The sequence below is a fragment of the Suillus plorans genome (genome assembly GCF_016647745.1).
Source record: "Suillus plorans strain S12 chromosome Unknown HD556scaffold_44, whole genome shotgun sequence".
Taxonomy (NCBI): domain Eukaryota; kingdom Fungi; phylum Basidiomycota; class Agaricomycetes; order Boletales; family Suillaceae; genus Suillus; species Suillus plorans.
In genome coordinates, this window is record NW_024537428.1 from 298114 (window position 1) to 317507 (window position 19394).

At 47.5% G+C, this 19394-nt stretch overlaps 8 protein-coding genes across 8 annotated transcripts; 6 read left to right on the plus strand and 2 right to left on the minus strand.

Moving 5' to 3' along the window:
* Window positions 1-675: 675 nt before the first annotated feature.
* Window positions 676-3023, plus strand: HD556DRAFT_659018 (uncharacterized protein). Its single transcript, XM_041311224.1, has 7 exons — window positions 676-1166; window positions 1219-1230; window positions 1283-1692; window positions 1741-1889; window positions 1952-2163; window positions 2225-2400; window positions 2496-3023. Exons 1-7 carry the CDS (start codon window positions 992-994, stop codon window positions 2604-2606), a joined length of 1245 nt encoding a protein of 414 aa, XP_041158121.1. The 5' UTR covers window positions 676-991; the 3' UTR covers window positions 2607-3023.
* Window positions 3024-3039: 16 nt separating this feature from the next.
* Window positions 3040-5646, plus strand: HD556DRAFT_1386844 (uncharacterized protein). The gene is made up of 12 exons (XM_041303427.1): window positions 3040-3532; window positions 3589-3619; window positions 3670-3729; window positions 3778-4038; window positions 4097-4123; window positions 4172-4264; window positions 4320-4410; window positions 4460-4589; window positions 4640-4841; window positions 4891-5069; window positions 5124-5257; window positions 5307-5646. The coding sequence occupies exons 1-12, from the start codon at window positions 3369-3371 to the stop codon at window positions 5543-5545; spliced, it is 1611 nt and encodes a 536-aa protein (XP_041158122.1). The 5' UTR covers window positions 3040-3368; the 3' UTR covers window positions 5546-5646.
* Window positions 5647-6288: 642 nt separating this feature from the next.
* On the plus strand, window positions 6289-8478 carry HD556DRAFT_1310106 (uncharacterized protein; the record flags this gene model as incomplete). Its single annotated transcript, XM_041300372.1, has 12 exons — window positions 6289-6452; window positions 6509-6539; window positions 6589-6648; window positions 6704-6973; window positions 7030-7056; window positions 7104-7196; window positions 7252-7363; window positions 7389-7515; window positions 7566-7767; window positions 7817-7995; window positions 8057-8190; window positions 8240-8478. The coding sequence occupies 12 exons, from the start codon at window positions 6289-6291 to the stop codon at window positions 8476-8478; spliced, it is 1638 nt and encodes a 545-aa protein (XP_041158123.1).
* A 1240-nt stretch (window positions 8479-9718) lies between these two features.
* HD556DRAFT_1310107 (uncharacterized protein) lies at window positions 9719-10659 on the minus strand (the record flags this gene model as incomplete). The annotated part of the gene is made up of 4 exons (XM_041300373.1): window positions 9719-10008; window positions 10196-10235; window positions 10295-10420; window positions 10480-10659. 4 exons carry the CDS (start codon window positions 10657-10659, stop codon window positions 9719-9721), a joined length of 636 nt encoding a protein of 211 aa, XP_041158124.1.
* A 1030-nt stretch (window positions 10660-11689) lies between these two features.
* Window positions 11690-12754, plus strand: HD556DRAFT_1433041 (GTP-binding protein; the record flags this gene model as incomplete). The annotated part of the gene is made up of 6 exons (XM_041305186.1): window positions 11690-11833; window positions 11898-11911; window positions 11972-12154; window positions 12202-12284; window positions 12338-12544; window positions 12612-12754. The coding sequence occupies 6 exons, from the start codon at window positions 11690-11692 to the stop codon at window positions 12752-12754; spliced, it is 774 nt and encodes a 257-aa protein (XP_041158125.1).
* Window positions 12755-13824: 1070 nt separating this feature from the next.
* HD556DRAFT_1386872 (uncharacterized protein) lies at window positions 13825-14403 on the plus strand. The gene is made up of 4 exons (XM_041303428.1): window positions 13825-13852; window positions 13955-14008; window positions 14065-14110; window positions 14161-14403. The coding sequence occupies exons 2-4, from the start codon at window positions 13974-13976 to the stop codon at window positions 14302-14304; spliced, it is 225 nt and encodes a 74-aa protein (XP_041158126.1). The 5' UTR covers window positions 13825-13852; window positions 13955-13973; the 3' UTR covers window positions 14305-14403.
* Window positions 14404-15496: 1093 nt separating this feature from the next.
* On the minus strand, window positions 15497-17533 carry HD556DRAFT_1386885 (uncharacterized protein). The gene is made up of 5 exons (XM_041303429.1): window positions 17330-17533; window positions 16978-17155; window positions 16780-16922; window positions 16406-16730; window positions 15497-16358 (listed from the first exon to the last, which is right to left on the minus strand). Exons 2-5 carry the CDS (start codon window positions 17138-17140, stop codon window positions 15709-15711), a joined length of 1281 nt encoding a protein of 426 aa, XP_041158127.1. The 5' UTR covers window positions 17141-17155; window positions 17330-17533; the 3' UTR covers window positions 15497-15708.
* On the plus strand, window positions 17534-19026 carry HD556DRAFT_1386887 (uncharacterized protein). Its single transcript, XM_041303430.1, has 6 exons — window positions 17534-17759; window positions 17807-18104; window positions 18152-18328; window positions 18388-18508; window positions 18561-18590; window positions 18643-19026. The coding sequence occupies exons 1-6, from the start codon at window positions 17681-17683 to the stop codon at window positions 18718-18720; spliced, it is 783 nt and encodes a 260-aa protein (XP_041158128.1). The 5' UTR covers window positions 17534-17680; the 3' UTR covers window positions 18721-19026.
* The last annotated feature ends 368 nt before the right edge of the window (window positions 19027-19394 follow it).

Below are 19394 nucleotides of genomic sequence, written 5' to 3' on the forward strand. Positions count from 1 at the left end.
GACCTTCGTTTACGTGGAGGGAGGCAATTATATATTATAAATCCACCAATTGGCAATCGCTCTGTTCTTACAATCGGATGTGGTGGGCGCGACACCAATTGGAAATCGCTCCATTTTTACAATGTGTAGATGAAACCTGGGCCTGAGTCGTATTCAACACATTGTCGTGCTTCGGGGTCAGTGTCGATTTCAAGACATTGCGAATGCGAATACTCAAACAATGAGTTCGACCAGTATATTGCTATTACTAGTGAGACAATCATAATATGGCAATTACGGACGATCGGGTATGTAACTCCATATGCATGGCGCTTTCCGACACGGCATGAAAAATTTGAATCTCTTGTTCTCTGCCTCATCGCCGAAACTGTGACAGAGACCACACTAGGCTCTGCTGGGCTACGCACCGCCAACAATCCAGTTCTTGGCGCCACAGCCCGATACTTTCTCTGAATCCACGGACCTCGAGTTGACCAGGGTCCAGCAGCCAATGAATCATGGTTCGTTCATTCCGACACGACCGGGATGGAAGAATATCTCAGCCCCGAGGCATAAGTACTCCGTGACGACAACATGGCACGAGCCCATCTGGTCATGGCGGAAACCTGTGTGCTAGAGTGCCTATTTGCAAGGCTGTCGTGAAGGTAATAATGATGAGTCTCATTGTCTCGGGTCAAATATCGGCAACAACAACCCGGATCAAGCCTCATGGAAAGTTTCTGCCTTTGTCTTCCACAACTTTTCGCCGCAAGTTACACTAGTCTCTACAAAGACGCTTTTCACGCGACATTCGTCCGAATTTTAACTGCCCGATCGGCTCACCCGGCGTATTATGTCTCAACGGCACATATAATCGAGGACAAATCTTATGGACTAATGTCCCACTGTCGCATGATAAATAAGCCTGGTAACAAGTGCGACATCCTTCTGTTCTTCTTGGCCGTGTCTTCTTCTATCGCCATTCCTGTGGTGGTGACGACTGTCACATAATATGCAGTTTATCAAGAACTTGACACGAGGATTTCCGACCATTACTGGCATACGATGGTTCAACCTTTCTGTCCTCGTTATCACACCGGCCCTTTCCCTGTACGGCTTGCTATATGTTCCCATCCTTCAGAAGACTGTCGTTTGCACTATCCTCTATTACATCTATTCCATGCTCGGTAGGTACTCGGCAATAGTCATTTCTTCTGATTGCTGAATTTGCTTCGCTAGGCATCACTGCTGGTGAGTAGTGAAAATACCTGCAACGAGATAGCATTGAAACGCGTTACTCCAGGGTACCACAGGCTTTGGTCGCACAGATCGTATAATGCTTCGTTCCCTTTGCAGGTATTTCTTATCCTTGCGGGAGCGAGTGCAGTGCAAGGCTCGTGTTACTGGTGGGCACGCCGACATCGTTCCCACCACAGACATACCGACACCGACTTTGACCCTTACAACTCGGAACGTGGCCTCCTCTGGACGCACATCGGATGGATCATTTTCGAGTCGGACTTGAAAACGGGACCAGCCGATATTTCTGACTTGCGTAAGGATTCTCTCGTACAATGGCAGCACCGATGGTACTTTGTTATCTTGACTATTTTTGGCTATTTGCTTCCAATGGTCATTCCTGGCTTGTTATGGGGAGACTGGAAAGGCGGATTCTTTTTCGTTGGTGCCCTTCGCATGACCGCGTGCCATCATGTGAGCTTCATCTTGTTCATCAAAGGCAAAGCTTAACCTTCGTCTTAGAGCACTTTTTGTATCAATTCCGTTGCTCACTATCTCGGCAGCACACCATACGATGACAAGCACTCGCCGCGCGACCACCTTATATCCGCTATCCTTACGATGGGGGAAGGGTACCATAATTTCCACCACCAATTTCCCATGGACTACAGGTAGCAGTTGACTTTCATTGTGTCGTTCTCAGTTCTATTTACGAGTCTGGCCTTTCCACCAGGAATGCATTCCGATGGTACCAGTATGACCCTACCAAGTGGTTCATCGCTATGTGCCATTCCCTCGGGTTCGCCTCCCATCTCCGTGTCTTTCCCAGCAACGAAATTGAAAAGGGTGCACTCACGATGAAGCTCAAGGCTCTCAAGGACGTTCAGGACTCGATTGAATGGCCTGTACCCCCGCAGGAATTGCCCATTGTAACGTGGGAGACATGTGAGCAAACGCTATCCTATACAAAAAAAATTCCTGAAAAAGTACGAATTCCTGTCAATAGTCCAGGAAGAATCCCAGACTCGCACTCTTCTCCTCATCTCGGGTTTTATTCACGACGCATCCTTTTTCCTTGATAGCCATCCGGGAGGACCCGCTCTGCTCACACGAAACTCTGGAAATGACATGACTGCCTCCTTTTTCGGTGGCATCTATGCCCACTCTCACGCAGCGCACAACGTGTGTATCATGCTTCTGTTCGCTTATCTAACGATGCTAATGATTGACTCTCATCCTCGTTGGCCGTTGTGAATACATAATACTCCATTACATAGCTCCTTGCGATGATGCGCGTGGGCATCCTTGCCGGTGGTGTAGAAGTGCCAGCAGAGCATGCCATCCCACCCAGTCAACATCTTGTGATCCGTACTCGTGCCTCTCATTAAAGACACAGCCACTTGACCCAACATGTGTCCAGTTCGTTAGACAACCCATCTGTGTATTAATGTGATCCTTCATCTTAAAACATACGAGTATCTATAGCGTAAATATCCAAATTTGTAGCTTCTATCCCAGTTTTCGACCCCACTAGATCATCATATGTATTTTCTCTTACACTTCGTTACTACTCGCCCCTTGCTTTCCTTCTATTCTGTACATACTAGTCTGGGTCCGATGTTGTGTGACTGTTGTGCACTAAAACATCATGCCATAAATTATTAGACAGTGCTCACTGCGGTAATAATGCCATCTCATTCTCGTCGGAATGGGATGAAATTAGTGTCGCTCAGTGTCCTTCATTATAGGCTTATGGCATTGCAAGTCGCAACGGGGGTAGGTGACATTCGCGATTGCGAAATGGACAGGTTTTAGCGTTGCCCATTTTCAGACTTTTATCGCAGAGCTGAGCCCATGCAGATCGAAGTGATTGATCAAGATCAACATTAATATTGCAATTGCACATGCACGCAGAAACACGTCTCATTAACGTTTTAACACTCGCTGTGTTATGTAAAGTGACATCCTCGTATCGACAAGCCGTAATAATTCATAAACTAACTTTCAAGGGAGGTTTACCGATTGCGTAATGAATGCCCCAGATGCCTCGTGTCGACCAGTTTAAAATCTTCCACCTTGGTCTAAACTCAAACTGTGTCCTTCGTACCACCACACGTCGACTGCTTGAAGTATTTGAAGTATTTTGAAACATGTCGGAACCAACAGCGGTACAACTCAAGGACGAGGGCAACGATTTCTTTAGGAAGCAAGACTACGTCGGGGCATTAGCAAAATACACCGAGGCTATTGCGCTGGATGACAAGAACGCTGTTCTATATGCGAACAGGGCTGCATGCCATCATGGGTTGAATAGGTGAGGTTACAGTTATAGAGCTGCGGTAAAAATAACTGACTGCAATCTTTAAATAGATGCCTAGATGCTGTTGATGACGCAAAGATGGTACTGATGCTCAGTATCGTATACATGGAAAAAATATTAATGCATCTTAGGCTACGCAGATTGATCCAGGCTATGCAAAAGGGTGGTCACGACTGGCAGCATCTCGAGACGCAAGTCCTTTTGCACTCCCTTCTCGTCCGATCTGACGTCGTGTATAGGCCCTCGCGGAGTGGGAGCGAAGTGCTGAAGCGTGGCAGAAGGCATTGGATGCACTCCCCAAAACTAACCTCAGTCGCGCAGAGCAGCGACAGAAAGATCAATATAGTGCCGGTCTGGATGCAGCCAAAACCCGTGACAAGACCGCAGAGAGCCCATCTGTTTCTCGTTTCAAAGCCGAGGATGCCAATCTTCCTTGGAAAATCGCGACGGAGATGCTTCCTGAACTCCGGAAAGCGGGTCCCGAAAAATACTCTAGCAGTGTGAGTTTCACTTTGTAATGTTGCGCACCATCGCTGAATAGTGGTACCTTTCATGTAGGCTTGGGTGATCTCATATGCATACGAGGTATGTTTGCGCCCTTCTATGTAATAAGGTCCTATTGACATTTACTAGGAATTCACGAAAGGGGTGGCATTTATGAATGAATTCAAATCAATTCCTCACCCTCAAGCTCCAGGAGGCTTTGCCTATGGCGGAAATACGATGGTGAGTTCAAGCCGCTTTCTTCAGCTTGCAATATCATGGTACCTAACATGTATAGGGCTTGACGTATTTGACCAATGGTTTGATGCGTGACGAGCGCGCGTTCCATCTAGATGGCCCCGACTGGATTACCAAGTACAATAACCAAGGCAATCTTATTCTAGCATTGCATGAGGAATCACACTGACTGAGCTTCAGTCAAATTCGAAGCTACGGCTCGCCAAGCCTGGCACTCCGATGGGGTCGAAAATATCAAGCAACTGGCACAGAAACGCCTGAAGGAAAAGGGATGGAGTGATGTACGCCCCGCTTTGTCGGTGACAGTTCGGTGCGTCGTATGAGCTTCGTACTGTAATATTCATTGATCGTTCGGTGCAGTGCATGGATAATGAGGGGCATGTTGGACGGCCATCTGAGAAACAAACCTGACACCGGTGTTCAGTTTTTGAAACGGGCTGTCGATTTGCTTGAATGGGGACGAAATGTTTGGAAGAATGTTCACAAGGATGATCGTGGAGCGATTTTCCAGGATACGTTTTTGCGAGGCGTGCGTAGCTTGCACCTTAAGATGTTTATGAACGTGCGTTGCGAGTCATGTTACTTTGGGTACTTGTTTAATCGAATGATAGGCTTACAGCGCCGATCCTGGCTTGAACTCCAAGTTCCCCCTTGAACATCTGAAAGAAGAAGCTGAAGACCTTCTCAAAGAGATTGATATCATGAAAGCATCAAATAACCTTAGTAAGGAGGAACTTGACCCTGGCATGGTATCGTCTTTCTGTATATATCCTGCTGCAGTTGCTTATACGTATGTCTTTGTCTGTTTCCCCGCGCTTCCGTTCCTTTTCTCATGATTACTTAGGATGATAGGATTCTATCATGCACAGACAGCTCGGCACAGCGATGACGTTCTCGCATGTATTAGCTTTGCGAATGGGGCAAGTGCATACTTGCAGGCAGCTGGAACGTACCCCGAGGACGACGAATTCCATGCATGTAAGTGACCAACACAGACTCGCACGCGTGTTTTACAAGTGTTTCCCAGTTTACTTGAGCTGCGCTATGGATTGTATGCGAAATGCCGGTCTCCCTATTCGCGGCTTCAACCTAGCTGCCGTTACTTTACGGGCAGCCGTGCCCAAGATGATGAAGATATGGACGGTCTCTGCTCTGCAGCAAGGTGGACGAGACGAGAAAATACAAGCAAACTTGCGCAGCGCAGATGAGATCATGAAGCTTGTCGCTGAAGGGAAGTTGACACTGGAAGATCCTGTGCCTTTGTGATCATTGGGATTTATGCATTTTTATACATACTAACTCGTGTAATTGTACTCTCTTGTGCTTTCTATCAAAGTATCTTTCACAGAAGATATGGGGACCCCCCTCTGCAGATGCGCAACCCGTGGCAGGGGGATAATAATGATACTCGGGCCGTTACTGGAGCACTTGTAGGATGCAGTGCCTGGCTGAATCCATAGATCCGAAATATGTTCTCATTCAGTAAAAAAAAAGTAACCACAATGCAGATACCCAAAAATCGAGATAACTCAGTCAAGCGTCTTGGTCAAGAATAGTGGTGGCATAACTAATTCGACCACTGTTCGATTCACAAACATCTCGAGATCGACGTTCGCGCGTATTAGATGAGGTCGGCGCCTCATGATACGAGTGACCAATTGGCCCGCCGAATTCCTGATAACACTGAGATATACAGCCAGATTATAATCCATTAGACTATATGTTCGTGATAGAACATAAGAGTATAGAGTAGTCACGTTTGTTGTATGATAATTCAGAAAAGAATTGTTACAATTGCTTTTGGGTCGGCTGCAATATAAGTAACTTTGTACTTTGTATTTACTTCTATTTATTCTAGGTATACGAGTTGGGCGTTGGGCATTTACTCCCCTATTAAATGCCCTGGATGCCTCGTGTCGACCAGTTTAAAATCTGGCCTCCACCTTGGTCTAAACTGCGATCCTTCATACCACACGTCAGATATTTGAAGCCATCGAAGTTTTTGAAACATGTTGAAACCGACAGCAGCTCAGCTCAAGGATGAAGGCAACGAGTTCTTTAGGAAGCAAGACTACGTCGGGGCATTAGCAAAATACACTGAGGCTATTGCTCTGGATGACAATAATGCTATTCTATATGCGAACCGTGCTGCTTGCCAGTATGGGTTGAATAGGTGAGGTCACAGTCATCGAGCTGCAGTAAAAACAACTGACCGTAATTTTCAAATAGATACTTAGACGCTGTCGATGATGCGAAGATGGTACTGATGCCAGCATCGTATACGCAGAGAAAACATTAATACATTTTAGGCTACGCAGATAGATCCAGGCTATGCCAAAGCGTGGTCACGACTAGCGGCATCTCGAGACGTAAGTCCTTGCGCGCGCGGCGCTCCCCTCTTGCCTAATTTTACATCGCGCATAGGCCCTCGCAGACTCCGAGGGAAGTGCTGAAGCGTGGCAGAAGGCACTGGATGCACTCCCAAAAACCAACCTCAGTCCCGCAGAGCAGCGGCAGAAAGATCAGTACGGTGCTGGTCTGAATGCAGCCCAAACCACCCAAACCCGTGGCAAGACCTCAAAGAACCAATGTATCGCCAGTGTCAACCTCGATGATGGCAATCTCCCTTGGAAAATTGCGACAGAGATGCTTCCTGAATTCCGGAAAGCGGGTCTCAAACAATTTTCTAGCAGTGTGAGCTTCATTTATAATGTTGCATGCCGCCGCTAAACAGTGTACTTTTTATGTAGGCTTGGGTGATTTCATATGCATACGAGGTATGTTCGCGCCTTTCTATGCAATGATGTCCTATTGACATTACTAGGAATTCACGAAAGGGGTAGAATCTATGAACCAATTGAAATCAATCCCTCACTCTCAAGCTCCAGGAGGCCTTTCCTATCACGGAAATCTGATGGTAAATTCAAATTGTTTTCTTCGGCTTGCAATGTCATGGTACCTAACATGTATAGGGCTTGACGTATTTGACCAATGGTTTGATGCGTGACGAGCGCGTGTTCCATCTAAATCACCCCGATTGGATTACCAAGTACAATAACCAAGGCAATCTTATTCTAGCATTGCGTGAGTCACACTAACCGAGCTTCAGTCACATTCGAAGCTACGGCTCACCAAGCCTACTCCGGCGGGGTCGAAACCATCAAGGAACTGATACAGAAACGCCTGAAGGAAAAGGGATGGAATGATGTACGCCCCGCTTTGTCGGTGACAGTTCGGTGCGTCGTATGAGCTTCGTATTGTAATATCTATTGATCGTCCAGTGCAGTAAATGGATAATGAAAGGTATGCTGGAAAGCCATCTGGGAGGCAGACCTGACACCGGTGTTCATTTTTTGAAACGAGCTGTTGACTTGCTTGAATGGGGACGACTTGTTTGGAAGGATGTTCACAAAGATGATCGTGGAGTGATTTTCGAGGATACGTTTTTGCGAGGCGTGCGTAGCATGCACCTCATGATGTCTATGAACGTGCGTTGCGAGTCATGTTTCTTTGGGTACCTGTTTAATCGAATGACAGGCTTACAGCAGCAGCCCTAGCTTGAACTCCAAGTTTCCTCTTGAAAATCTGAAGGAAGAAGCTGAAGACCTTCTCAAAGAGATTGATATCATGAAAGCATCAAATAACCTTAGTAAGGAGGAACTTGACCCTGGCATGGTATCGTCTTTTTGTGTTTATCCTGCTGCAATTGCTCATAAGTATGTCTTTGTCTGTTTCCCTGCGCTTCTGTTCCCTTCTCATGGTTGCCTTGCTTTTCAGGACGATAGGATTCTATCACGCACAGAAAGCTCGGTACAGCAATGGTGTTTCCGCGTGTATGAGCTTTATGAATGGGGCAACGGCATACTTGCAAGCAGTTAATACATACCCCGCGGATGACGAATTCCATGCATGTAAGTGACCAACACAGACTCGCACGCGCGGTTTACCACTGTTTCCCAGTTTACTTGAGCTGCGCTATGGATTGTATGCGAAATGCCGGTATGTCTATTGGCGACTTCAACCAAGCTGCCGTTGCTTTACGGGCAGCCGTGCCCAAGATGATGAAGATATGGGCGTTCTCTATTCTGCAGCAAGGCGGGCGAGACGAGAAAATACAAGCACACTTGCGCCGCGCAGATGAGATGATGAAGCTTGTCGCCGGAGGAAAGTTGACACTGGAAGATCCTGTGCCTTTCTGATCATTGGGATTGATGCATTCTTGTACATACTACTCGTGTAATTGTATACTCTTGTGCTTTACATGGCCATCTATATAGGTATCTTTCACTGAAGATACGGGGACCCTTTTGCAGATGCGCCACCCGTGGCGGGGGGATAATGATACTCAGGCCGCTACTAAAGCAGTTGTAAGATGCAGTGCCTGTAGATCTGAGATATGTTCTCATTCAGTAAAAAAGTAAATACTGCAGACGCACCCAAAAATCGAGAGATAACTCAGGTACTAAGTGTCTTCGTCAAGAACAGTCACTAGAGACAGAAGAAATACATAACTAGTTCAACCACTGTCCGATTCATGGACATCTCGAGATTGACGTCCGCGCGTGGATGAGGTCGGAGCCTCATGATACGAGTGACCAATTGACCCGCCGAATTCCTGATAATACTTGGAAGATCATGATAGCCGGATTTGCATATAATCTATTGAACTATTTGTTCGTGATAGAACATAAGAGCATAGAGTGGTCACGTTCTAAGATAAAGTTACGGTTCGATTTTCCGCGACACTTAAATATTTAGAAGTCCGATCAAAGTATTGCAGGTGATGTCACACTCAACACATTCGCTTGCTTGAAACAGTTACTCGAGTACGACTACAAACGAAGAACGACCATTCATCGGCATTCGGGCGACAGTGGATCCCCCGCAGGCCACGAGGTTTTATAGTCACATGCACGGCGGCGATGGTTATCGAGACGGGGAAGTTTGAGGTATCAGCAATACGGACTGTATTGCCTGGTGTCTTGAACGGGTGTTGGGCGAGAAGGCAGTGCGTGAAACGATGCTCAGACTTCGGAACATCAGACAGCAAGCCAGGCGAGGACGTATCAGGCGTGACCCCCCGAAAAAAATATGCTTTTCTATTGACAGTATAATTTTTTCTTCTTTTTGCAATGACGAGGAGAACTAACGCTATCGTCAGATTCATCACCTTTCTGTGAAAGATTGTCGAAAACGCTGGGATCAAGGCCAAAGTTCAAGTTCTTGGCCATCACCTCCTTGGGCATATGAGCCAGCCAGTTTGAAAGGAGGAAGGTCTTGTCCTCTGAGAAGTTTCCGTTAGCATGAACTCGCACCCACCTTTGCTGACACCCTGAATGGAATGAGATTGACCTTTTGGTGCGTCCCAGATATGTCTCTTGGTCAGGTTAGCCTCATAAGCACTTCCATCATCAAGAATCGTGCACCTTCAGCCGCCCATTAAGCCCATTCCATTTCACAATGCCCATGGAGCTCTCGGACGGCTCCCTCATCGAAACGCATATCTACTCCCGCGAGCTCAGTGGAGGTCGGGTAATTTGCGGACTGTAGTCTGACGTGCCCATCTGTCACATGCGAATCTGCGAATGACCATTTGAGCGAAGGGAGAGTGCTGTGATCCGTCGAAGGAGGGTGGATGAGATTAGGAGCTTGCTTTTCATACTCAGGGTTTCGAGGCCCGATGATGTTAGAACCGCAATCACCACGACGGGGCTCCGGAGGATAGTCGACTACGCACGGCTATCTGTGACAACTTGTGCTGGTCACTTTCGTTCAGCCTCTCGGAATTTGTACGTTCGCAGAGATGGTGATGGTGCCATGCGATGACATTTGTATACTAAGTAAGTTAAAGTTACCGCATGCGCCAATGCACATTCATGACTAGATGATAGCTTCTCCTACTATCTCAGGCCTTACTATGATCTTCTGGGTTTGTGAACGGGTCTTCTTCATCATCCTGGTTAACATAGATGAGTTCCACGAGGAGTTGGAGTAGTGGAATGCTCGATTTCGTACCTGCTCCTGCTCTTTCTTCTTCAAAATCCCTGCACGCCGCTCACGCCCATGTTCGACTAGTTCTGGGTTCTTCGTGATCTTTCCCTTGACTTCCTCTTGCAAGCCGCCGAGCTTTTCTCCAAGACCCTACAACGCGACGCGACTTGACTTCGTTCAACTCTGAGATGTGGCAGATGTAAACTTACTGCTCCCTGTCCGTACAAGGGACCGAGCCCGATGGCTCCCGCGTGTCTTTGCGGCGGAAGCTGACTGTCGGTAAGAGGTTCAGACGTTGGTTGAGTTGAGGCTTCGGTGGAAGACGCATTGGACATTCTGGGTTGGGTGTTAGTGCCTATGGCAGACGGGTGTGCGGTAGACGAGGACATCGCGCTTCTCGTAGTTATCCAATTAATTTGAGTTGGGTGGGAGAGTAGAATGTCACGGTTTGCCTGAGCTTTATACCCTTCGAGTGGCTTTGCAGTGTCGATATTAAAATAATCGTGACGTCAATGGACACTAGTAGTTGTCTGACGTCACTCTACAGACCTGGCCGATGGTGGATATCATGTGGTGTAGCGACCATCGATTGGATCTGGACTCGGAAGTACTTCAAGGTCGCCCCATTCCTTCTCCCCCCACTTGAGTCGTGCCTCCGTTGTGTTGCCCTCTCACACCCACTCTGTTAAGAGTATGTTGATACAACTTGCCATCAAAGCTTTTGATGTCACTAGCATCTACTATGGTGCTGCTTCTGGCATCATGTTCGATCACTTCGATTGCGCTTGTGTGGTTATAAAGCAGTTGAGCGGATACAGATGATGATGGGTAGGTTTAGTAGGTTAATTACAATCAGTCGATGCAGACCGTTTCGTCACTAGTCTAAGGATGGGAGTAACGACATCGATTTCGACCGGAGGTTGGATGAGTAGTATTACGACTAAGTTGGGGGATATGAGTTAAGTTAGTAGAGTCTGTCCTAGCCATTTTAGTAATTGCCCAATCGAAGCCCGGGAAGATCATGATGATGTTCCTAATCGTCATAGTTCTTCGATCCATCCAATTGAAGAATCGTAAGAAGCAAAATTAGTGTTTCCTCGACATTACCATACATTCCCATGTGAACGCAGTCAGCAGAATTACAGATTGTTGCGAAGTGACTCCCCCGTTCGACGATATATTGCCTTATATATCAATCTCATCTCTTCACCGCTTCACTGATGGCCAAGGATGGGCGTAACAACATCGATTTCGACCGGAGGTCAAACGAGTACTACGATTAAGTTGGGGATATGATGAAATTCAAGTTAGTAGAGTCTGTCCTAGCCACCCAATCGAAGCCCGGGAAGATGTTCCTAATTGTCATAGGTGCTTCGGGCGCTCAAAGCGTTCACACAGTGACACACTGTTTCCTCCATCATGGATACTTCAAAGATAAGACAGGAATTCCGCCGCTTCCGAATCCTCATTATCGGAAGAGCGAATGCAGGAAAAACCACCATCCTCCAGAGGGTTTGTGATACACGCGAGAACCCAGAAATATATGACAGCGCCGGTGAAAAGGTGGGAAACATGATACCAGTGTACTACTACTAGGACTGATTGACCGATGTACTTTGAAAATCAGATCGATCCCACCGTGTTGATGGCGTCTAGGGAGGTAAGGCATGTTCTTTCATGTTGGTAACATCACTTGACCAGTTTTCCGCGCGGACTGCATGATATCGAAAATGAAATGGTGTTTCCAAGCAACCCTGGATTTGTCTTTCATGATTCACGCGGGTTTGAGGCTGGAGGACAGTCCGAGTTTGACAAAGTGAAGGCTTTTATTACAAGACGTTCTAACAAGAGACTCGGTTTCGATGGTAGAATCCATGTCATATGGTAATTAGTCAATTTTTAGCGTTCGCTATCTCACATCTTTGGCACAGGTACTGCATTCCGATGGATGAGGATGCCAGGTCTTTCACGGAAGCGGAAGTCAAGTTTTTTACTCAGTGTGACACTGGAAATAGTAAGCCTTTGTGTCTGCCGTTCATGTGTCATTGACTCATTCACGATTCTCAGTTGCAGTAATGGTGTTGTTCACTAAGTTCGACGCTCTCTACGACGATGAATTTGCAGAGCTGATAAGTAAGGGAGTATCGAGAAAAGATGCTGAAGCGCTGGCCCCGCAGCATGCTAAAGAAGCATTCGAGAATGGGCCACAACTAAAGCTTTTGTACAACCGCAAGGGCAACCAACGTCCTCCAAGATGTCACATATGCCTGGCAGGTAAGTCCACTAATTCTCGAGTTGCTAATAAGCAATTCACTGCCTATCTTTGCTCTCTGACATTTAGATATGGACAAGGACGACGCAGACTGCGGGATACTTATCGAATGCACGGCCAAAACTCTGGATGATGATACCCTCAAACAGATGTTTATCTCAACTCAGCGGATCAATGTGGAGTTGTCCATGAGATACGCAGTCGAAATGTAACTCCTCAAACCTCACTCATCTGTGACGAGATAACTCACTGTGCATCGAGAGCACTTGCAAAGCATCTTGACTTCTCCAAGACAATCTCGTCACGCATATCTGCGAGATCCGAATTCCAGATTGTAAACAAGTTGGGTCGATGGTTTCCATGGACTTCAGTGAGAATGTAGGAATTTTTGAAAAATCTTCATTTATATTCCATGCTTAGATTTAGACAGTATTAACGTCTGAACATCTCTGTCAGGATACTGACTTAAAGCATCGCTGTTCCCTTGACAGGACGTGAGTGTGTTGATCATCTGTCGAGCCCGAGCCTCGCTGATCCCTTGACAGGGTGTGAGTGTGTTGATCCTGTGTCGAGCTCGAGCCTCGCTGACTGAAGACGTCGCTGATCCCTTGACAGGTTGTGAGTGTGTCGATCCTGTGTCGAGCTCGAGCCTCGCTGACCGAAGATGTTGCTGATCCCTTGACAGTTTGTGAGTGTGTTGATCATCTGTCGATCCCGAGCCTCGCTGATCCCTTGACAGGGTGTGAGTGTGTTGATCCTGTGTCGAGCTCGAGCCTCGCTGACCGAAGACGTCGCTGATTCCTTGACAGTGGGTGAGTGTGTTGATCCTGTGTCGAGCTCGAGCCTCGCTGACTGAAGATGTCGCTGATCCCTTGACAGCCGGTGAGTGTGTTGATCCTGTGTCGAGCTCGAGCCTCGCTGACCGAAGACGTCGCTGATCCCTTGACAGCGAGTGAGTGTGTTGATCCTGTGTCGAGCTCGAGCCTCGTTGACCGAAGACGTCGCTGATCCCTTGACAGGAAGTGAGTGTGTTGATCCTGTGTCGAGCTCGAGCCTCGCTGACTGAAGACGTCGCTGATCCCTTGACAGATGGTGAGTGTGTTGATCCTGCGTCGAGCTCGAGCCTTGCTGACCGAAGACGTCGCTGATCCCTTGACAGCCGGTGAGTGTGTTGATCCTGTGTCGAGCTCGAGCCTCGCTGACCGAAGACGTCGCTGATCCCTTGACAGCGAGTGAGTGTGTTGATCCTGTGTCGAGCTCGAGCCTCGTTGACCGAAGACGTCGCTGATCCCTTGACAGTATGTGAGTATCTTGATCCTCCCTCTGTTGAGCTCGAGCACTGATGTCTTCATGATCATAGTATGTAAGTAGATTTATCCTGGACTGTTTCTGCCTTTTGATCATAATGTCAGTGTTACCGCCCTGAAGAAGATGAGATGTGGTCCACGTTACGACTCGGATTTTCGGCATGTCCCATTACTCACAGCTCATGCACACAATTCTCACCTGAAAGGTTTACTAGCCCTCTGGGTCGTCAACATTGGAGAAGATTATGCACCTTGGTTCTGGTGAGATTCTATACCACATCGCAATGAATTTGCTGATTATTGATCATAAGCTGCTGTCATTATTTTCGAAAACACTTTCTATCTTTGGAGCCAGCAACGCTTTACATCTGGGCAGGAGTCTGTTTACCCCGTTCGTGTTGCTCTTCAGCAGTACATGGCATCTCCCAATGCAGCTGCCGTCAGGGAAGCTCTGAGCTCTGCCGTTCGCACATATGAAGCGGGCTTCTCTCACTTGATACCAGGATCGGCCAAACGCTCTCAGAAGAAGGCGGAGTTAATCGACACAATTATTGAAATTGTTTTACAGCATCGCTTGCGTACGTGATATCCGATGCAGTTCTCACACGTCCCGCTGATATATTCATATTCAGCAAGACCTGAAGACTGAAGTCTAAGCAATTTGACGATATCTGGGAGATCGGGCTCAGTAAATTGCTGTTTCTTAACTGGCTGATGGCATGTCCGTGGATGTGGTTAAAGAGGTGGAACTGTATGAAAGTTGTATGAACAAGCAATTGGGGGTTTTCATGTTATGGTGGACGCGCGCGCGATGGACAACGTCCTACTCATTTCGGACGATGTTGTAATTTTCCTCAAAGAAAATAAATGTATATTTCCATTCAATTGCTTTAGCGTTGGCTGGATCGGCTGTGGCATGGTGCACAACGATGCGATGGGTGGGCTTTCACGTTAAACGTCCCTGGTATAATGTTATGGTTATAAATTTACATGGATGAACAGCAACATTGCTACAAAATGTATCAAAAGTACATTGAATTATCAGCGAGAACCAGCGTGCTGTCGGTAGACCAACCCCGATACTGACAAAAAAATCAGCACAGGGATAGCGATCCAAATAAGAGCGGACACTTACTACCATCGAGAATCTCGAATCAACCCCGGGCGGTTACGAAGCACATGAACTGCATAAGCCTCACTAGGCGAGTGAGCGCCTTTGGAGTGTCAGCTGCTGAGCAGGATATCATCTGATATCTCCATCGCTGTCATCAAAGGATATGATCATTTTCAATGAAGACCAGAAGTATGCCATTAATTTTACTGAGTGGTGATCAGGGCGTCACGGTGGTAAATGATAAGAACTCATTGAGGGATTTCCCCTGATATATGTATTATGTAGTCTGTCGGCTTAAGTTAAGCTCTTGAGCACGTTCACATGTTGGTCGAGAGGAGTACTAGAGGCATTAGGACGTGTTGAAGGCAGTTCAGGATGAATTACCACCACGACACGTTCTTTTTGCGACATCAATGACTGAGCCTGCAATTGCGTGGTGAGACGATAGACGCGATCCCCACTGGAACGATGAGTCTATAGATGTTACCAACTAGATAGACTTATGTGTTTCATCGAAGCCCAATTAGAGAACTGTTCATAACATTTTTAGATTGGTAATTGGATATATTCAATGACTAACGCTGATGGCGACGTGAGGATTATATACTGGTTGGTGATGCTGTCAATGCTAAGTGGAACCGCGGGTCACTATAAAGCTATTATCGTAAAGCGTTAAATGGATAACAAAAGGGGCAGAACAGATCAAGCTGGTTGACCAGCAGCCGTCGTACCAGTCGCCGCGGCCTTAACAAGTACCAGCAACAGGTATCAAGTCCGCGTCCACATCACAGACCTCATGGGTGCCAGTGAATGCACCCATATGGTTAACAGCAAGGTTCCTAGCACCGATGGGCACAATGTCAGCATCATGAACCAGACCAACATTACGAGTCGCTTTGAAGCCATCGGAGGTGCCCTCAACTGCGCCAGAGGCAGGAGAAACTCCCTTGGCGCCCTGTACGCCTGCGGGACTTGCAGAACCACCGGGAGTGAGACGCTCAGTCGCACGATGGACGATGCCAGTGCCATGCCGAATATCACCAATAACATCGCGAGTCTTCAAACCACCGACAGGAGCGATAGCGCTACCCGCACCATGCTTTGGTACGGTAACCTCGCGACGAGAAGACTTGAGACTTTCCGTGCTTCCAGTTGAACCACTAGAGCCAGGAATAGCAGCTCCGCTTTGTTGCTCAGAGCTAGCGGTAGCATGTTCGGACACAGGGATGCATGTATCTGCAGCAGGACTGACGAAGAAGCCCTCTGCGCAGTCTTTCACAATGCAACGCCCGTTACCACAAGAAACAGTGTCAGGAATGACGCCCTTGATATCCTTGCAGTTCACGCCAATGACGGGTGCGTGTCCGAAAGGACATGCCTCAACACATCCACCACCTGTTGATATGAGAGTCTAGTGACGTAACGGCGAAAAGACAACTTACAAGTTGTAGGATCGGTTGTAACATCGACGCACTTCCAAGGTTGACCAGTGCTAGCACCAGGGACCCCACACATGGTGCGGCCAGCGGCACATTGGGGCTCATTGTCACGACGGGACGGAGGTGCTTTGCTGGGGCACACCGTAAAAGAACCGCACTTTCCATCACACTCCATGAAGTTGTCAGGGCATTTACAAGAAGTGGGCCTCTCGGAAGGAAAGGCTAGGTACCCATCAGCGCATTCAAAATCGCACGGATTGGAATCCGTGCAAAGAGCACGAGCGTGATCAGGGTAAGAGCAATGCGAGGCTGTCGGAAGGCCTGTGAACTATTACAAATTCAGTGAATGCAACTGAGAATTATACAGAAAATATTACCATGTCCGAGATCAAGGCCTCCACCTTAGACTCGTCGCAAAGAAGTTCGACAGCTTGCTGTGCAACGGCGTTGGATTCCACGAATTTGCCGACATCTGAGAGGCAAAGGCAAGCTTCGATGTGGCCTGCAACAGTGGGTTTGCCTGATTCAAAGGGTGGTCGGCTCTCGAGTCTCAAAGCGAAAGAAAACTAGCGTACCATAGCTATCGATGACCTCGTTGAGAACCAGGTCAGAGTTGAGAGAACCACAGATATCTTGCATAAGGGCGCGCCTGTGAGGCCTGTGAGGATGCGGTAGCTTAGAGAGAGCGAATGTGGTTGATACAGAGAGGATGGGGACAGCAAATGATGATAACCTCATGATGGTAAAGAACGACTTGGAAAAAGAATGTGAGATAAGATGTAGAAGGTGAGAGAAGTGGGAGGGAAGGGCTAAAGGAGAAAGGACGACGAAAGGCCCATTATATATGCTAGGACTAGCCATTATAGTATTAAAATACACTCGCTTATGAGGCTCTTCACAAAATTCACCACAAAAGTTACAACATACCTGGTGACGTCACGCGTGGTGGCGTAGAGCTATGGCGGACTGTTCACAAACAGTCAACGCGTTGCGATTGGGTGAAGAGCTTGAGCTTGAGACCGTAAATGCCATTTTGCAAGGCGAGCATAACCAGTTCAAGTTGAATCGAGAGGCAACTGAGGACGCGATTTCCAAGTCGGAGCTAATTATAATTACCAATTCAATATTCAATAACGGAGTATATGCTAAATTAGTCTCCGCACGGCGAAAAGAAAACACAAACTCTGTTCACCGGTTGTTCGACCTTACTCATACAGTAGTAATGTTGCAGCTGTTGTTCGTCGTGGTGAAATCGGAATTACTCGGGCTGATCAATCAATGACGCAGTCCCGGTTGCCCGTATCGTTCCGCACTCAAGTCCAAGTCTCCACGCCAGGACGGCTCCCCCCGATCGGGCGTCAGTTACCAAATATAAGTACTGCAGACTGTTTGACTGATTTACAGGCCACCGTCGCGAAAGGCAACAAGAGCAAGCTTTAATACCTCACACTAATACAACAATGAAGATCCTCACCCAGGAAGAAATCGACGGCCACACCAACGCTAGCATCCGCGGTGCAACAGAAGGCGCACTTCTAAGCGCAGCCGTCGCTATCCCCGGTTCACTACTGCTTAACCGTCGATGGGCATCCTACCGGGCACTCCCTCTACCTTTAAAGGTTATGGGTACCGTCATGGTGATCGCGCCTTGCATATCCATTCAGGGTGAAAGACGTGGTCTAGAATTCGATCGTGCACACTGGTGGGTCCCAATTCCTGAACCGAATATCGCCCTCTAACGCCCCGCAGGACTGGCGCAGGTAAAATGGAACTGGACAGAGAAGCAGCAGTGGAAGAAGCACGATGGCAAGCTCTGACAATGAAAGAAAAAATCGGTGACTGGGCAACACGACACCAGTATAGCATCATTCTTGGAAGCTGGGTTCTATCAGTGGCAGTCGCTGGCACCATTATCTCTAGAGATAGGTTTGTGGTCTCCCTTACGTCGACAGTTCTTTCTCGTCTCTGATTGGAGACATGTGCAGACATCAGACGTTACCCCAAAAGATCGTTCAAGTGCGTATGTGGGCACAGGGCTTGACTATTGGCGTCTTGATTGGCGCTGGTATCCTTACGCACAATCAGCGCCAAGCCGCCCTCCAGCGCGTGAGTTCCAAGCTTCATGTATCCATATGGTGTGGATACTAATTCCTTCCAGCGGCCGGTTGACCACTCGTGGCAAGCCTTGGTTCGTGTAATTATCTTATCGCCGACCCGCAATACTCATTACCCTTAAACAGCTTACAGAGCAAGCAAGAGAGAAGGAGGAGCAAACAAGGGCGCATCTCAACGCTCCGAATGCCTCCTACCCTCTATAGAGTGCTCGCACTTGTTACCCACCCATAGACGGATACATTCATCTCATCATCTCATGATTATATATCTACCTTGCAACCAAGGTTTCTGGAGTCAGTTCACAATTACTTCATTTTTCGTTCCTTGGGTCGATGGTTCTAAGTTGGAAATATGTGCTCAGCCGACGCTTGACTCCATGCTTCAAAGTTTGAACTATATATTCCACGTATGGTGCAGATAGTGACAGTGTCATTCGCAGCTTCTACTTGTGGGTTTGCTAGTTCGAATATTCCATGACGCTATCTCACATTCAATTATGACCATGGACAATCGCAGGCCCAGATCTAATCCAAAGCGTTGGTGCGTGTATGTTCTTCGCTTGAGATTTGGCATCCACGGGCGCTGGTGTGTGTCTGTTCTTTTCTTCAAATTACACACAGACTCGTATTGCGAACGATGTTGTCGTGCTCCTGGTGAGGGAATATTGGAACTATGAAATGTGGCTTCAGCACAACATCCACTTTCTGAACGCCTCTTTGTGGCACAATGTGGCTTATATACTCGTTATGTGCTGGCGAAATGCATGTCGCCCATCGTGGTGAGTACGGTCTCTCACGTAAATCGGTGTTCAACATACTACCCTATCTGACGGATTAGACTATAACGTGACCATATGCCTGTTCTCCCGCTGTCCATG

Bases quoted from the DNA above. Each gene is read 5' to 3' on its own strand.
- HD556DRAFT_1386844 (XM_041303427.1), top strand. From the start codon at position 3,369: ATGTCGGAACCAACAGCGGTACAACTCAAGGACGAGGGCAACGATTTC. The intron at 4,039-4,096 runs GTGAGTTTCACT...CCTTTCATGTAG, and splicing joins CCGAAAAATACTCTAGCAGT to GCTTGGGTGATCTCATATGC. The intron at 4,124-4,171 runs GTATGTTTGCGC...GACATTTACTAG, and splicing joins TGATCTCATATGCATACGAG to GAATTCACGAAAGGGGTGGC.
- HD556DRAFT_659018 (XM_041311224.1), top strand. From the start codon at position 992: ATGCAGTTTATCAAGAACTTGACACGAGGATTTCCGACCATTACTGGC. The intron at 1,693-1,740 runs GTGAGCTTCATC...CCTTCGTCTTAG, and splicing joins GCATGACCGCGTGCCATCAT to AGCACTTTTTGTATCAATTC. The intron at 2,401-2,495 runs GTGTGTATCATG...TCCATTACATAG, and splicing joins ACTCTCACGCAGCGCACAAC to CTCCTTGCGATGATGCGCGT.
- HD556DRAFT_1386887 (XM_041303430.1), top strand. From the start codon at position 17,681: ATGACGCAGTCCCGGTTGCCCGTATCGTTCCGCACTCAAGTCCAAGTC. The intron at 18,105-18,151 runs GTGGGTCCCAAT...AACGCCCCGCAG, and splicing joins GAATTCGATCGTGCACACTG to GACTGGCGCAGGTAAAATGG. The intron at 18,329-18,387 runs GTTTGTGGTCTC...AGACATGTGCAG, and splicing joins ACCATTATCTCTAGAGATAG to ACATCAGACGTTACCCCAAA.
- HD556DRAFT_1386885 (XM_041303429.1), bottom strand. From the start codon at position 17,140: ATGAGGTTATCATCATTTGCTGTCCCCATCCTCTCTGTATCAACCACA. The intron at 16,923-16,977 runs GTACGCTAGTTT...CCTTTGAATCAG, and splicing joins CGAGGTCATCGATAGCTATG to GCAAACCCACTGTTGCAGGC. The intron at 16,359-16,405 runs GTAAGTTGTCTT...TCATATCAACAG, and splicing joins TACAACCGATCCTACAACTT to GTGGTGGATGTGTTGAGGCA.
- HD556DRAFT_1386872 (XM_041303428.1), top strand. From the start codon at position 13,974: ATGAGATGTGGTCCACGTTACGACTCGGATTTTCG. The intron at 14,009-14,064 runs GCATGTCCCATT...AAGGTTTACTAG, and splicing joins CGTTACGACTCGGATTTTCG to CCCTCTGGGTCGTCAACATT. The intron at 14,111-14,160 runs GTGAGATTCTAT...ATTGATCATAAG, and splicing joins GATTATGCACCTTGGTTCTG to CTGCTGTCATTATTTTCGAA.